The sequence below is a fragment of the Somniosus microcephalus genome, chromosome 5 (assembly GCF_052327205.1).
Source record: "Somniosus microcephalus isolate GS21.2 chromosome 5, FLI_Smic_1.0, whole genome shotgun sequence".
In the NCBI taxonomy this organism is placed as follows: domain Eukaryota; kingdom Metazoa; phylum Chordata; class Chondrichthyes; order Squaliformes; family Somniosidae; genus Somniosus; species Somniosus microcephalus.
In genome coordinates, this window is record NC_140991.1 from 184,295,705 (window position 1) to 184,312,112 (window position 16,408).

The following is a 16,408-nucleotide window of genomic DNA, read 5'->3' on the forward strand; positions in this document are numbered from 1 at the left end:
TGATTAACAGTGTGGTAATATTAACTTTTTGCAATAGTGTAAAATGGGCAATTTCAGAGAGGCCTCCTGTTATACACCTCACTCCATTTTTCCTTTCCATTGACTTCAATGACCAGGAAAATTAGGTGAGGTGTATAAAGTGGTGGCTGATCCAATATTGCTTGTTTTATACCATCGCTGAATGTTAAAATTACCCCATAGTCTGTAAACTGCATTCAGATTACATTTCATTCTAAGCCCCATTTGATAGTATAAATCTGATACTTGCTTCCAGATGATTGCAGTCAGAAAATTCTCAAGGGTGCAACATTCTCTTGTAAATAAAAATAATGCAGTGAAGCTAATTGAACAAAACCATAACGTGATAATTCATGTGCATATATCTTTAGTCTTTAGCTTGTTCACTGGATGCTGCTTATGGCCCGTATGAGGTGGAGTACAACTTGTATGATGTGCTTGATCAGTTTTTTGAGTGGAGGAACAGTAAACTACAGGAGCTCAATAATGTTAAGCATAGAACGGCCAATTCTCTACGAGTGCTGTCTGAGTGGTTCGATAAAGCTATGAAGGTAAACATCTGGTTAACTTCAGTGATTTAAGATTTTGTATATTATTTTAAATTTAGCGTGATTATAACAGTTTTGTAAATGGTGCAGATCAGTGAAACTTTTTTTATTCATTCATGGGATGTGGGCGCAGCTGGCAAGGCCGGCATTTATTGCTTATCCCTAATTGCCCTTGAGAAGGTAGTAGTGAGTCGCCTTCTTGAACCGCAGAGGGCAGTCAACCACATTGCTGTGGGTCTGGAGTTACATATAGCCCAGACCAGTTAAGGACGGCATATTTCCTTCCCTAAAAGACAGTGAACCAGATGGGTATTTACGACAATACCGTAGTTTCATGGTCATTATTACTGATACTAGCACTTTATTCCAGATTTATTTAATTAACTGAATTTAAATTCCCAGCTGACGTGGATGGGATTTGAACTCATGTCTCTGGATCATTAGTTCAGGCTTCTGGATTACTAGTCCAATAACATAACCACTATGCTACTACAAGGTGTTGTATTCCAAATTGTTAGGATGTGGGTTTGTACATTGTGTGTTTTGATTTCAGTTATACAGATGTGGGTAGATGTCCAAGCCATGGGTAGGTGCTCCCTACAAAGAGATATAAAAGGAAAATAACTTCAGGCCACTGTTTCTGGCATAATCTACGACCTGTTGCAGCATTGATGGAAGCCTAGGAATAAATTTCCAATCTGCTCTTGGCTGGGAAAGGCGCATAGCATGGAGATTTCATAAATTAGGAGGGAAACATTTTCATCTCTCGACTGTGTAGTACACTTATCCTTAAATATCTTCGCTGCATACTATTAGGCGTGTCAGGCCAATCCTTCCCTCTGTGGTCCAACAGCAACCTCTTCTGAGACAAGCAGATTCAAGATTTGGATTGACAATGGCATCAGACCCAGGTCATGATTTTCAAACAGCTAAGTCTGTAACTCCCACCATACCCCCCCCCCCCAAAGAGCCAGTACAGATGGTGGCTTTTTGACCTAAGTTTCCTTTGCCTGGAATAGCCACATAGGAATATCTTCTTCTGCTTTATATTTGCTGCCATAATGCAGATAACATTGAAAGCTTACAAAGGTTGTGAGAGAAAGATTTTTACCATACACTTCTGGAAGAAAACTGCAAAAATGTAGTGGGTGACCACCATGACCTCTGCCTACAGTAGAATTAGAGAGGGCCAACTTGGAATAGTACTTAAAATATATTCTGCTGTAAAAAATGTTCCATTATTTTCCCCACAACCAGCCATTGTAGGAGGAGCTGCAGCCAACGGGGCACACTGCTGTGCAATGTGTTCATTTGTTACTTTTCTTTTTTTCTCTTCTCCCCTCTCTATTTATTTGTCTGTTTTTCACTCTGTCTCTTTCACACTCTCTGTCTCTTTCTACGTCTCTGTCTCTTTCTCTCCATATGTGTGTGTGTCTCTCTCTTTCATTTTCCACTCCTGTTTTTTCTTTGCGTTCCTTTTTTCTCTTCTATTTTTTCTCACACCTGCTCCTCTTCTCTGGTTTCTCTCCTGTTTCCTCACTCATTTTCTTTTTCCTGTCTCTTGCACTCCTGGTTTTTCTTTTGATCATTCCTCCATGTTTTTCTTTCTCACATTTGCAATTCTGTGTTTTCTTTCTATTGTATCTCATCAATTTTTCTAATTTCTACATTGATACACAGGCCAAACTCTTAACCATGAATCATTCAGATATGTACATTTTAAAAGCAAAAGATTCTTCATCAAGCGCTGATGCTTTAATTTATCAGAACTACCAGTAAGTAAAGCAATGTATCCACTTTGGAAAGCTTGGACATGTGAAATGAATGTACTTTACAACAAGAAATTCAGTGTACAGGAAACTTTGTGTTATCCGGAGGCTAACTGTCCGGAATGCTCGAGCCACCGGCAAAAATCAGGAGCCGTTTTCGTTAGGTTTTTTTTCTTCTCGTTGCTTTTTTTCCTCAACAGTCAAGCTCTGCACGGTCTGCTGAAGCTGTTGCTAAGCTACAGAGACGCTTGGACTGTTTAGAAGCTGTTGCTAAGCAACAGGGTTTGTTGACAGATACGGAGCTCAAAAGCTTCCGTATCTTTCAACATTAGAGCTGGAGTGTCCGGCAGTTTTGAGGGAACGGCAACAGCTCGGTCCCGTCGGTGCCGGATAGCACAAAGTTTCCTGTATTATTTTGATAAACAGTTCAATGTAGGTGCAGTAATTAGAATTGTGGAAATGCCAGCGATTCTTTCCACATATCTCAACTACTGTATAGAAATTCAGTGGATGATTTGTATCTAATTTGCATATTTTGTGATATACTGTTTGCCTGATGTATTTTCACTGGTTAATTATTTTAAAGCTTCTTATTGGACCAATGCATGCTCAAGCAATCGGATAACTTTTGTCTTTTCTCAAGTTTTTTGACCTGACTTCCAGTACTTCATTGCCCTCGACGGAGGTCATCGCAAGTGTTGATGTTATGCTGGATGAAGCTGAACACGATGTATGCAAAGAACTTGAAATTTCAACCACAGTAAGTATTCATTCAGTATTCTAGTTTGCTAATTTTTTGTTTATTACATAAATGTGGAAACCACATAGACAATTACTTACAATGACGAAAGGTTATCGACCTGAAACGTTAACTGTTTCTCTCTCCACAGATGCTGCCTGACCTGCTGAGTATCTCCAGCATTTTCTGTTTTTATTTCAGATTTCCAGCATCTGCAGTATTTACTTTTCCTGAACTCACTTTTTTAGTTTTTTTTTTAGAATAGGCTTTCTTTTGTAACTTATTTCTATTTCCAACAAGAGTCCCTTTTTAAGTAAATATTTTTGATTCGCATGCTAAGAAGAACTAATTTTTGTGTTGGGAATGGGAAATTTTTTGCACTTTGTGTTGATATCAGTTACTCCTGATTAGGCATAGGTTTAAACTGTTATGTGGTCCTAGCAGTGTGCTCAATTTAAATTCAGAGTATTTTTGCCTCACTCCCACCTCACCACTGTTGTGACCTGTCTCCGTGTGATTACTGGCTTGTGCTGAATTGTGGGTATTTTTGTCCTATGGAATCTACACCCACTAGGACCTGAGGTGAGAGTGCCCAATCTCATTAATGTAGGACCCTTTTTTACAGTGGAGACTTTCATCCAGCAAGTTTGGGCTGAATTGTTGCAGGAATTCCAAAGGCGAAAGGGGTGCTCGCTAACTCACTGCAATCCAATTCCTTCTTTAGCGCAACTGTTTAATATTCTTTTGTAACTGCCTACTAGCTAATATCTGCATCCATTATGTGTGTAAATAGATGTATGAATTTTTTTTGGGGGGGGGGGATGAAGGGGGATTTGATTATGAAATGGAAAATTCATAATATGTAATTTAACTTCCCCTTTAAGCAAAAAGGTGAAGCTGATAGGAAGATAATCCATAGCGCTTTCAACAAAGTGATGCAGAAGATCAACGAGGAACAGTCCCTCCTTTTGGTTGTACAAAATAAATATGCAGCCTGTGTTCAGGTAACTTTATTGTTGTATGCTTAACCCGACTTCCATTTCTTTTTGTAAATCCATTTTAGTGGTAGTTCCAACCTGGCAATAAATCCATTAAAACTTAATTTATTCAAAAAATTCTACTTTTCCTCTCCTACTTCTCAATACATAAATGTGCTTCACTTAGAATGCTTTGGGGGGAAAATACAGTTGATTAGTGCTAACGGGACGCAAAGCAACTAGTGCCCGGGCGCGGCGATGTATGCGCCGCTCGCAAAATTGACCAGACATTTTGCGGCGTTGCTAAATACTACTGCCACGGCCTCCTGCGCCCGCAGATCGTGACATCAGTCGAGCGTGTAGCGCCCTGGACCGGATATTGAGTGGCGCCCCCTTTCCGCCTGCCGCTAGCAACGACAGGTAGAGGGGAACATTTTGCAGTCGGGAAGGGAGCGCTATTTAAAGGCGACCGCTTCCTGCCTTTTGCACCACGCATAGAGAGAGACAGACTGACTTCTGGAGAGATTCAATGCTGTGTGAAGGAGTTTTGGGCACTGAGCTGCACTTTGCAGGTTCATTTTGATTTGACCTTTCTTGCATCGATTTAGAAGAGACTTTGGGGGCTGCACTCAGCTCTTTCCCTGGGCGCCTCCATTGTTCTTTCCAGCAGAATTGAAGTACAGGTCTGTCCATGCCGAGATTCAAGGCTGCAATGAGCATGGTGTGGCTGGAGAGCAAGATCGACCCTCCCCTTTAAGAACTGGCTGGCGCCAGTGTGTCTGTGTTCCATTGCTAACTGACATCACATTAGCTTCGCCAGCGCTCTGAGGTAGCGCCTTGCTCCTCAGTGTTAGCGCCTTAAGAGAGATGTGTAGCGCCTGATTTAGCGCTCAAATCATCTCCAGAGGCAATAGAAGCCAATTTTGCAGTCGGAGGTGATAATTAGCACCAGGCACTAAACTTTGCGCCCGGCTGATAATTGCGCCCCAGACGGGGCGATACCAAATTTCTCCCCCTTTGTGTTTTGTTTATATGGACGCCTTGAAAACATGAAGATAGGAGTAATATGTTCAGTTGTTCATTTTGCATGCTGTTAATGTTGCTGTTGGTGCACACACAGTAAATAACAGTTGATTTCATGCATGTTTCTGTTGTGACAGTACTGTATAGGGTTTTCTAAACTGATGTGCTAATTGTGGATTCTTCTTAATGTCTGACGACTCCAATGGAAAAAATACCAGTAGGCCCATAAATTAGTCATACTGGTGGTTTCGTTTTCCTATTGGAATAATTCTTAATTCCTAAAACATTTAAATGTAGACCAATTACTTATACTTTCTCTATTGCTCATGTTTGTTGCAATTTTCAAGATATGTTCATTAGAAAATGTACTGGCTTCATTTTTGATACTTTGGAAATGAAATAGTGAGTCCCTGTTTTTATTATTTCCCTTCGCCCTCCATCTTTTATAGTTTAAGGAGCAAGTTGGACAATGGCTTAATACTTATCCCAATGTTGGAGATCTGTTGTCAATCAAAAGATCAGTCAAGAATCTTAAAGCTCAATTGAGGTGGAAACTAGTTGAAAAGAACAATCTGGAAGACGTATGTACAAATTCTGAATACTTGTAAAACGTCGCGTCTAGTATAGATCCGCGTCTGTCACACTTTGGATGGCTCACATGCAAAATTCTACGTCCTACTTTTATTTATTTTTTAAAAAGCTATAACAATTGCATTTTGGCCTTAATTGACCCGAGCATCCACAAAAAAAGACCTCGGGACGTCCCAAAGCACTTCAAAAGTATTTCATGGACTGTAAAGTGTAGTTACTGTTGTAATGTAGGAAGCGCAGCAGCCAGTTTGTGCGCAGCAAGCTCCCACAATCGGCAATGTGATAATGACCAGATCATCTGTTTTTTTAGTGATGTTTATTGAGACAATTAGCCTCCACCTGCACTGTGTAAGGTACAGAAATTACCTTCAACTGAAGTCAGGAACCACACTTCTAGAATAGATATAAGAAAGGAAGTAAGCCTGGATTCTAATTTGCCAGAGCATCTGCTGAGAAATTTCAGAATGTAATTGATTTCAAGATTGTGGTGAAATTACACTATTGTGGATTATTCTGCTGCCAAATTGCAGCTATGTCTCCCTGTGTGTGTTGCACAGTCTAATCAACCATCCTGCCTTTATAAAACCAGTGTTTGAAGGTCGGAGTTTGGTGCAGTAAGTAAACCAGCTGTAAATTTTAATATTGTTTCCTCACAACATTCTACATGGATAATCTAGAAAAAATGCCAGATCTTTTGTTTGAGGCGCAGTAGATTTATCTTATACAAATTAAGCCTGCTGTAATAATGGTGGAGGGAAGTACTATGCTGAAGTTTAATGTGATGTCAAGTTATCTACACGTATAAATTAGAACTTGGATGTATAGCTCATTAAGTTATTTTTGAACTGTAAGGATGACGCATAATGTGTACACACAATTTTCATCTTGTAGTTGGGCAATTACGATGAAGTAAAGATTCAGGAGATGAAGGAAGAAATACGCAAACTTAGAGATAACATCTATGAAGAGATCTGCTGTGAGCAGAAAGAATATGTAAGGATGTTGAACCTGTGTTTATTTTGAAGTATTTGGGAGACTCTTTTATTGTTTCTTTATACGAGATGCTGAATGGCTATTAAGCGGCTTTTATTTCTGTGATGGAGGTCATGACTTGGTGTCATAAGTCAAAATAAAACATTTATAGTAGGGCATATTTGGTGTCACCAAAAAGCAAAAAAGTTGCAGATGCTAGAAATTTCAAACAAAAACAGAAAATGCTGCCAATGTTCAGTAGGTCAGTCAGCATCTGTGGGGAGAACAGAGAAGTCCCATTAGTTCTGATGAAGGGTCCACACTTGAAATGTCAATTCGGTTGTTCTCTTCCCAGATGCTGACTGGCCTGCTAACTGTCACCACCATTTTCTGTTTCTGTTTCATCTATTTGCTATTCTGTTTATAATACTTTTGTTTTAAATTTGAATAACTAACTTTCAGGAAAAAAACTGGAATAAACTATCTGGCAATGCTTCAGTGTAAGGTAGGAGCTGTGGAAATAAAAGTTTTATTTCAAAGTAATGTGGAAGTTTTTCTTCCAAGTGAATTTGAAGGAATACTCCAGTAAGTGTGCATTAATTATATTTGTGGACACACATCTATGTATATTGAAACCAATAAGGTGTTTTACTTTCTGCAAAATTCTAGGCAAAATACTCTGGGGACCAGTTTGGATCATGTGGCAAGCTCTAGCTGGTTGTTTATAATTGATCCTTAGAATATTCTTAGAACGTTCAGTCCGTAAGGATGACCCCGAGCTTCCGGTCGCCTGTCATTTTAATTCACCGCCCCATTCCCACTCAGACCTCACTGTACTTGGGCTCTTGCATTGTTCCACGGAAGCTCAGTATAAACTCGAGGAACAGCACCTCATCTTCCGATTAGGCACTTTACAGCCTTCCGGACTCAATATCGAGTTCAACAATTTCAGATCATAACCTCGGCCCCCATTATATTTTTACTTATTTTTTATCCCAACCTTTGTTTTGGCCCTTCCCCCCCCCGCCCCCTTTTTTCTTTTTTTAATCTCTCTCCCACATGGCAGCGGTCTCCCATTCTGTCAGCACATTTCACACCTAATCTAGAGCCGTCTTTTGTCTCCACTAGTCCTATCACCATCTCGTCTCGTTTTGAATACCTCTTAATGTCTCTTCATTTCTCTCTTGTTCTCTCCCAGCCTGGCCTTTCAATCTATTTCATTTCCTGTGCCTTTCCAGTCTTGACAAAGAGTTTGACTCGAAACGTTGACTCTGTTTTCTCTGCACGGATGTTGCCTGGCCTGAGTTTTTCCAGCATTTTCTGTTGTTACTTAGAATATTCAACCCATTTAGAACTAAACAGAAAATGCTGTAAACACTCAGCAAGTCCGGCAGCGTCTATGGAGAAAGGGGAAAAAAATCAGGATGATGGAGAAGCGCTTCCGGGGATGGGGGAGGGAGCGGGCTGGTGCTTGAGATGGGGGATCCCTAAATGGTACAGCACCAGTGGGGTAATCTGCTTCCTTCCACTGAAGTGTGCTTTGCTTCGCCAGTTTTTTCATGCTTTGCCCTCCACTTTGCTATCCTGCTTTAACTGTTCACACATCTTCTGGCTCTCCTATGCTTTTTATTTCCCTAATTTCTCTCATCGTGCCTCCTTTTGTCTTATGTTATCACTTCTATAAGCTTGTTCTCCACCTAATCACTTTATAGGTCATTCTTTTTCTTCTGTACCTTTTACAAAGCTGCTCATCTCAAATAACTTCCAACTCTGACAAAAAGTTATACATGAAACTTTAGACTTTTCCTTTCTCCATTGATTATGCCTGACCTGAGTGTTTCTGTTTTTGTTTCAGATTTTCAGCATATACAGTATTTTTCTTTTTAAATTTAAAAAATGGTCGGTCTTTCATCTGATTTCTGGAATCAGAATTTTCTGTGAATTTCTAATATTGTAGAGTCATTGAACTATAATCCAGCTCAGAATGTAGATGTAGAAGAGCGTTGCATATTTTAATTTATGCAAGGCTCTGTAGTCTCAAACTCTGTGAAGTATTGCAGTTACAAATCCATCTTGTGTAAAGCGACAGTGCGGAGAAAACTCATGCGCAGTGGTGCATCTTGGAGCACAATATAATGATGCCACTGTTTGGCTTTCTGATTTCCTTGTCCGTATAAAGAGCAGAAGCCAGGCATATTCTCATAAGGAGACAGAGCGGGAAAACTGGAAGTGGAAGTCAGCTGCCTAGGCCCTCCGCTCCAGAATTCCCTCCCTAAACCACTCCGCCTTTCTACCCCTCTCTCCTCCTTTAAGACGCTTCTTAAAACCTACCTCTTTAACCAAGCTTTTGGTAACCTGTCCTAGTATCTCCTTGTGTGGCTCGGTGTCAAATGTTGTTTGATAACACTCCTGTGAAGCGCTTTGGGATGTTTCATAATGTTACAGGTGCTATATAAATGCTAAATTGTTGTTTTCAGCTGCTGTCATTCCTCTTAGAGTGGAAATGGTGGCGGGATCCAGATGCAGGTTGTGACTGGTTTCCCCAGTTGGTTGGTACATTAGACAAGGGAGGGGAACAAAGTGGGCATTTATCCTCCACATAGATCAAGATTCAGTTAAATCACCCTATAAAGAAAATCACGTGGCAATGCCACTTTAAGAGATTTGGGGGGAGAAAATTAGGTTGCTTTGCACCTCCAGTTAGCGCCTAAGAGGGCACTAACGGCGCAAAGCAACTAGCGCCCAGGCGCGGCGCCGCACACGCCTCCCCGAAATTCAGCGGGAGGTTAGCAGTGCTAACCGGTAGCACCCCGTGGCGCTGCACTGCCGGCGATGACATCGTCGCCGTGTGCAGCGCCCTGGTCGTGATCTTCGGGAGCGCCCCCTGACTTAACCGACGTACGCCATGTCTGACTGGGTCAGGGGGACCTACCTGCGACCGGGGAGGCGCAATTTAAAGGTGAGGTGCGGGGCGACCATTTGTGTTGCTGGCTGTCTGCTATCGGCTGTCTGCTATCACCTGCCTGCGCTCCCGACCCTGGCCTTCAGAACAGCCGCCCCCCCCCCCCTTCACGGCGTGCTGGCTGCGCTCCAAGAGCCTGGCACTTCTCTTGAGTGCCGGGCTTCTCTTGAGGGCCGGGCTCTTTTACCGGCATTCCCGATCTCCGGGGGCCCAGCTGGGCCCCGGGGCGCACTGCGCAAGGCCCCTCCCCTTTAAGAAGTTCCGGCCTCCATAGGATTGGCGGGAGGGAGGGGGACAAGGAAGATCGGGGGCTCCATAGGGTCCCGGGGTGGTGGTGGGACAAGGAAGATCCGGGCCTCCGTAGGGTCGGGGGGTGGTGTTGGGACAAGGAAGATCGGAGCCTCCATCGGGTCAGGGGTGGTGGTGGGACAAGGAAGATCAGGGCCTCCGTAGGGTCGGGGGTGGGGGACAAGGAAGATCGGAGCCTCTGTCTGAGCAGGGGGGTGGGGCACAAGGAAGATTGGAGCCTCCGGAGCATCGTAGGGAAGGAAGAGCAGATCGGGGCTTGCCACCGGAGGATTGGGGCTGGCCTCAGGATGATGGCGTGAGGGGAGGGGAGAGCATATCGGGGCTTGCCACCTGGAGGATTGGGGCCGGCCTCAGGATCATCGGTGTGGGGGGGGGGGTGGCCTCCGATTGCGTGGGATGCATTAAGTATGGACCCTGGATCCAGGAGGTAAGTGTAAAGGCACCTGCCTCCTGGATGCAGCAGTCCTCGCCTTGCTGTAGCTGCCAGGTTTATGAAGTGTGTAAAACCTGACCAGCTAGAGTTAAAAACAAAACGGTGGTTAAAGAGGCTTCTAGCCTCATTGTAAATGTTAAAATTGATGTCTGGCCTCCGGGCAGCAGGTTGGCTGCCCGCTCCCATCCCGCCTCCGTTAAAACCGGAAGTGGGTGGTCAGAGTCGCGTTCAGGTCGGGATTCTGATTTTTAACAATTTAACTACCTCCACGCTTCAAACTCACCTGTTTTTTTCAGGTTAATATTCCCCCCCATGTGTCTAAGATTTCATTAATTTTTGTTAGGTCTTTCAGATGAATGGGTCTGTTTTTGCTTTATAGGAGAGACTTGGCAATGTAGTTCAGAATTGGTTTCCTGAACTCCCTCTCCTCTATCCTGAAGCAGCGATCAAGACTTACATGGTAATTAGCTTCAGCGTGTCTATTTGATAGAATAATGTTCAGATTTTCGTCTTTAGTCGTTTGAAACATTTTTTAACAAAGTATTTTCTATAGTACTAATGCGCTGCTATTGCATGATACTTAAGCACTTAAAATGCTGGGCACCCAATGGTTGACCTAGGGTGTAGTAGTGCTCTTTTTTGGGAAGGGGGAAAGTGAATAAATTAAACGATAAAGCACATGTGCGTCAATGGCCTGAACTGTGTGTGTGTATAGGAGGCTCCTAAGGCTATTTTCTAGGTTTTTGTACAGTTAACAAACCTGAAGATGAACACTCCTCCAAACACACGAGTAACTGTTTGCACAATCCCAGACTATTGTGCACCTGGTAATCTATTATGTTTTTAATGTGTTCCTGGAGTAACTAACATGTAATTCCTAACAAGCTGTTGTGCAATTGGAAGGATCATGGGAAATTTGATTATAAATAACTGAATTGAAGCTATAGACTGAAAATTCTGCCGATAGTGTAATGATAATATGTGGCCACGCTTTGCGAATGATTTTGAAGATAAAAAATAAATAAATGGAGCATTTTATTTAAGGTATGGTTTTCAATAGTTTTTCCTTCCGTGTCTCTGCTCTCCAAAATAGATGGTATCGTTTTCATAGAGTAGTCAACATGCTCTGGTATTGCCCTTATTTTTTTCAGCAATCTGCTGGACTATTCACTAACAGCCTAGAGCGTGATTTGTTTGATCCAGAACCCATGAGAGAATTGAGCAGCAAGCGGCCATTGGTGTGCTCTGAAGTTAAATCCCAGAGAATCCTCTTAAAGGTAGTATTTGTTGGAGATAGAGTTTTAAAGTTGTTTTTTTTATAATTCTCTTTAAATCTTGCTATAAAATATCCATTCCTCCTCCTCCTTCTCCAGCCTCCATCCCTCCCCCTCCAGATGACTTCTGAATTCATAAATAGCTTGGGGGCAACTTTAACTCCTGTTCTTCTGTTGCTGTGGACTGCACTTCAGTGTTTTTTCTTGTGTGTTCTCTGACAAATGTGATGTATTCTTTTAATAGGGCTATTCTGTAGATACTGACACAGAAGCCAAAATGATAGAAAGAGCTGCTAAATATCACCAAGCTTGGTCTGTGTTGAAGGAAGAATCTGGACTCCTGCCTATTCTGTACCTGTTTGCTTGCAAAGTAGGTAAAAAAAAAAAGTACAATATAATAAACTAGTAGAGATAAAATCAGCAACAACCACTTGCATTTATATAACAACAGAAAATGCTGGAAATACTCAGGCCAGGCAGCATCTGTGGAGAGAGAAACAGAGTTAACGTTTCAGGTCTGGGACCCTTCATCAGAACTGGAAAAAGCTGGCAATGTAACATATTAAGCAGGTACAGAGACAGGGGAGGAATGAATTGAAAGAACATGCTGTGAAAATGTTGCAAATGGGAATGGCAAAATCATACTGCATGAAAAATGGGGGCAGGGATTATTATCTGAAATTGTTGAACTCTATATTGAGTCCGGAAGGCTGTAAAGTGCCTAATCGAAAGATGAGGTGCTGTTCCTCGAGCTTACGTTGAGCTTCATTGGAACAATGTAATAGGCCGAGGACAGAGAGATCAGAGTGGGAGTGAAGTGGAGAATTAAAGTGACAGGCGACCGGAAGCTCAGGGTCAACCTTACGGACTGAACGGAGGTGTTCCGCAAAGCGGTCGACCAATCTGCGTTTGGTCTCCCCAATGTAGAGGAGGCCGCATTGTGAGCAGCGAATACAGTATACTAAATTGCAAGAAGTACAAGTAAATCGCTGTTTCACCTGGAAGGGGTGTTTGGGGCCCTGGACAGTGGGGAGGAGGTAAAAGGGCATGTGTTGCATCTCCTGCGCTTGCACGGGAAGGTGCTAGGTGAAGGAGAAGGGCTGTTGGGGGTGATTGAGGAGTGGACCAGGGTGTCGCGGAGGGAGCGGTCCCTTCGGAATGCTGAAAGGGGAGGTGAGGGGAAGATGTGTTTGGTGGTGGGATCACGTTGGAGATGGCGGAGGATGATCTGTTGAATGTGGAGGCTGGTGGGGTGAAAGGTGAGGACAAGGGGAACCCTATCCTGGTTCTGGGAGGGAGGGGAAGGGGTGAGAGCAGAAGTGCGGGAAATAGAACGGACATGGTCAAGGGCCGTGTCAACCACAGTAGAGGGGAATCCTCGGTTGAGGAAAAAGGAAGACATGTCGGAAGCACTGGTATGGAAGATGGCATCGTCCGAACAGACGCGGCGGAGACGGAGAAACTGGGAGAATGGAATAGAGTCCTTACAGGAAGCGGGGTGGGAGGAAGTGTAGTCCAGGTAGCTGTGGGAGTCGGTGGGCTTGTAGTGGATGTTTGTCGAAAGCCGATCACCAGAAATGGAGACGGAGAAGTCAAGGAAGGAAAGGGAAGAGTCAGAGATGGGCCATGTGAAGGTGAGGGAAGGGTGGAAATTGGAAGTAAAGTGAATGAATTTATCTAGTTCAGGGCGAGAGCAGGAAACGGCACCAATACAGTCATCAATGTACTGGAAAAAGAGGTGAGGGAGGGGACCTGAGTAGGACTGGAACAAAGAATGTTCCACATATCCCATGATCAGACAGGCATAGCTAGGGCCCATGTGGGTTCCCATAGCAACACCTTTAATTTGAAGCAAGTGAGTGGAGTCAAAGGAGTTGTTATTCAATGTGAGAACAAGTTCAGGCAGGCGGAGGAGGGTGGTGGTGGATGGGGACTGGTTGGGCCTCTGTTCAAGGAAGAAACTGAGCGCCCGAAGGCTGTCCTGGTGGGGGATGGAGGTGTAGAGGGATTGGACGTCCATAGTGAAAAGGAGACGGTTGGGGCCAGGAAACTGGAAACTTAAAGTGACGGAGGGCATCGAAGAGTCGCGAATGTAGGTGGGAAGAGACTGGACAAGGGGAGAAAAAAGAGTCGAAATAGGAAGAGATAAGTTCCGTGGGGCAAGAACAGGCTGAAACGACGGGTCTACCGGGGCAGTCCTGTTTGTGGATCTTGGGTATATATTATGTTATATACTTGCATTTATATAGTGCCATTAAAGTGGAAAAGGTGCCACGGTACTTAACAGTTGATGTAATCAGACAAAAATGAATGCCGACACAAAGCATGGGAATATTAAAAGTGGTTACCAAAATCTTGGTCGAAGAGGTGGTTTAAGGCAAGTCTTAAAAGAGGAGAGGTAGGTGGAGAGTATTTGCGTGTGGGCCTAGGATGATGCCAAAGGTGGGGTGAAGGAAAGAATGGTTGCACAAGAGGCCAGAATCAGAGGAATCAAGTTCTGGGGGAGTTATAGAGCTGAAGAAGGTTACAGAGATGAGGAGAGTGAAAGCCATGAAGATATTTAAGCACAAGGATGAGACTTTTAAATTGGAGGTGTTGGGGGACCGGAAGCCAATGTAGGTCAGCAAGAATAGGCGTGATGGGTGAGCGGGACTTAGTGCAGGATAGGATACAGATATCAGAGTTTGGATGAGCTGAATTTTAGAGTGTAGTGGATTGAAGGCTGGTCAAGAGAGCATTGGAATAGTTGAATCTGAAAGTAACAAAAGCATGGATAAGGGTTTCAGCAGCAGATGGGTGGAGGCAGGTTATGTTACGGAGGTGAAAATAGGGGATATTTGTGATGAAGATGATATGGGGTCTGAAGATCAGCTTAGGATCGAAGAGGATGTTGAGGTTGCAAACAGTCTTGTTCAACCAATGGCTGGGAAGGGGAAAAGAATTAGTGGTGAGGGTACAGAGTTTGTGGTGGGGGCTGAAGATGATGGCTTCAGTCTCCCCAATGCTTAACTGGAGGAAACGGTGGCTCATCTAAGATTTGGATGTTGGACCAGCAGTCTCAACACAGCGGCAGTGGAAGGGTCAAGAGAGGTGCTGTAGAGTTAGAGCTGGGTGTCATGAGCGTACATGTGGAATTTGACCCCATGTCTTCGGATAATTTCGTCAAGGGGCTGCATTCGGAAGAGGAGGGCGCAAAGGATTGATCCTTGGGGGACTCCAGGGTAAAGGTGCAGGGGCTGAAAGAGAAACCATTGCTGGAGACACTCTGGTGACGATTTCATGGGTAAGAGTGGAACCAGTCGAGGGTAGTTCCATTGAGTTGAACTACGGAGGAGTTGGAGGAGAATGGTGTGGTCAACTGTGTCAAAGGCTGCAGAGAGGTCAAGGAGGACGAGGAGTGAAAATGCACCACGGTCAAAGTCACAGACACTGCCAACTGTAAATGCTGGAAATCCAAAATATATAACACAAATTCTGGAAATACACAGCAGGTCTACCAGTATCTGAAGAGGGAAAATATAACTTAAAGTTCCAGTGGGACTCTACTAAAATTCAGCACCTGTTTTGACCACCCTAAAAGTTAATCTGTCTTTTCAGATGCTGATAGACCTGCTATATATTTTATGTTAATAAATTTGTAGCTTAGTAGGATTGTTACAGTGCATTCAGTATTCATAAGTCTGTAAAGATAAACTGATGCTAAATCTGAGTAGAGATTGTTTTGTTGTTGACTGAACTTGTTGTGTTCCCATTCTATATGTTTTCTCTAGTCTGAACCAGTGGCATATGTCATGGTACCATTTTATGCAGGATGGTGTTTGAAAACTGTGCAGGCCACCAACCCTCTAATCTCAGTGGTGAGTTTCATGTATTGATTAATCTGATCTCGAGACCTCGAGTAAAGTAAAAGGGTTAATAGCTTCATTTAAAATAGCTCATAGGGGAATTTCACAAGTTTGATAGCCAATGAGCTAAAAATAAGATTCAATTGAATTTTAACTCCAACATCTCTTGCAGCATGTCATGGCATTGTGAGATTTGCATTTGTTTCTCTACCATTTTATAGGTCTCTTGTGGCATCCAGAAAATGTCCATTAGGTCTTTAATGATATCATTGCAATCTTATCTTTATGTCCAGTTATTGTTCAACCGGAGCTTCGAACCCAGTTCAATTAACATTCACATAGCAGACATTTCAGATTACACCCCTCCTCTGGATTGCGAAGTTGTGTAGGAGAATAGCTCATGGTATCTATTTGTGAAGGGCACTTGGAAAATTGGGCCTTTAATTCAGCCCCTACCCATACTAAAATTGGACATTTAATTTAGTCCCTTCCCATATTAAAATCATACCGCATCAACTCCCATTTTGGGGGATATTGAAGCTTTGGAAATGGTACACAGTGGGTCACAAGATTGATACTAGTGAAGAGTATTCCACCACACTCCTGACTTATGCTTTGTAGGTGGTAGAATGACTTTGGGAGTCACGAGGTGAGCCATTCAAAGCAGAATACCCAACTTCTGACATGCTCTAGTAGCCATGACATTTATGTGGCTAATCCAGTTGAGTTCCTGGTCACTGATGAGCCCATCCAGGAATTTGATCATGGGCGATTCGGCGATGGTAATGGCATTGAATGTCAAGAGGAGGTGTTTAGACTCTCTCTTGTTGGAGATTGCTTGGCCCTGGTGTGTTACTTGCCACTTATCAGCTCAAGCCCACGGGATCGGAGGACTGGAGGTTGTCCTTATTGTCCTCTTGTTTGTCCTTATCCAATACGGCGGGAAGT

At 43.3% G+C, this 16,408-nt stretch overlaps 1 protein-coding gene across 7 annotated transcripts in view; it reads left to right on the forward strand.

The window, feature by feature from the left end:
• The window catches only part of stk31 (serine/threonine kinase 31), a 165,220-nt gene that overhangs the window by 120,317 nt on the left and 28,495 nt on the right, over nt 1–16,408 (forward strand). For 6 of the 7 annotated variants that reach the window (XM_085988491.1, XM_085988486.1, XM_085988487.1 and 3 more), the window contains exons 12-20: nt 390–569; nt 2,979–3,095; nt 3,959–4,078; nt 5,524–5,655; nt 6,557–6,658; nt 10,721–10,801; nt 11,493–11,618; nt 11,860–11,985; nt 15,386–15,472. In XM_085988491.1, the coding sequence (XP_085844617.1) occupies nt 390–569; nt 2,979–3,095; nt 3,959–4,078; nt 5,524–5,655; nt 6,557–6,658; nt 10,721–10,801; nt 11,493–11,618; nt 11,860–11,985; nt 15,386–15,472 (1,071 nt within the window). The remainder of the gene's footprint in view (nt 1–389; nt 570–2,978; nt 3,096–3,958; nt 4,079–5,523; nt 5,656–6,556; nt 6,659–10,720; nt 10,802–11,492; nt 11,619–11,859; nt 11,986–15,385; nt 15,473–16,408) is intronic. The other variant, XM_085988490.1, reaches the window with a different exon arrangement.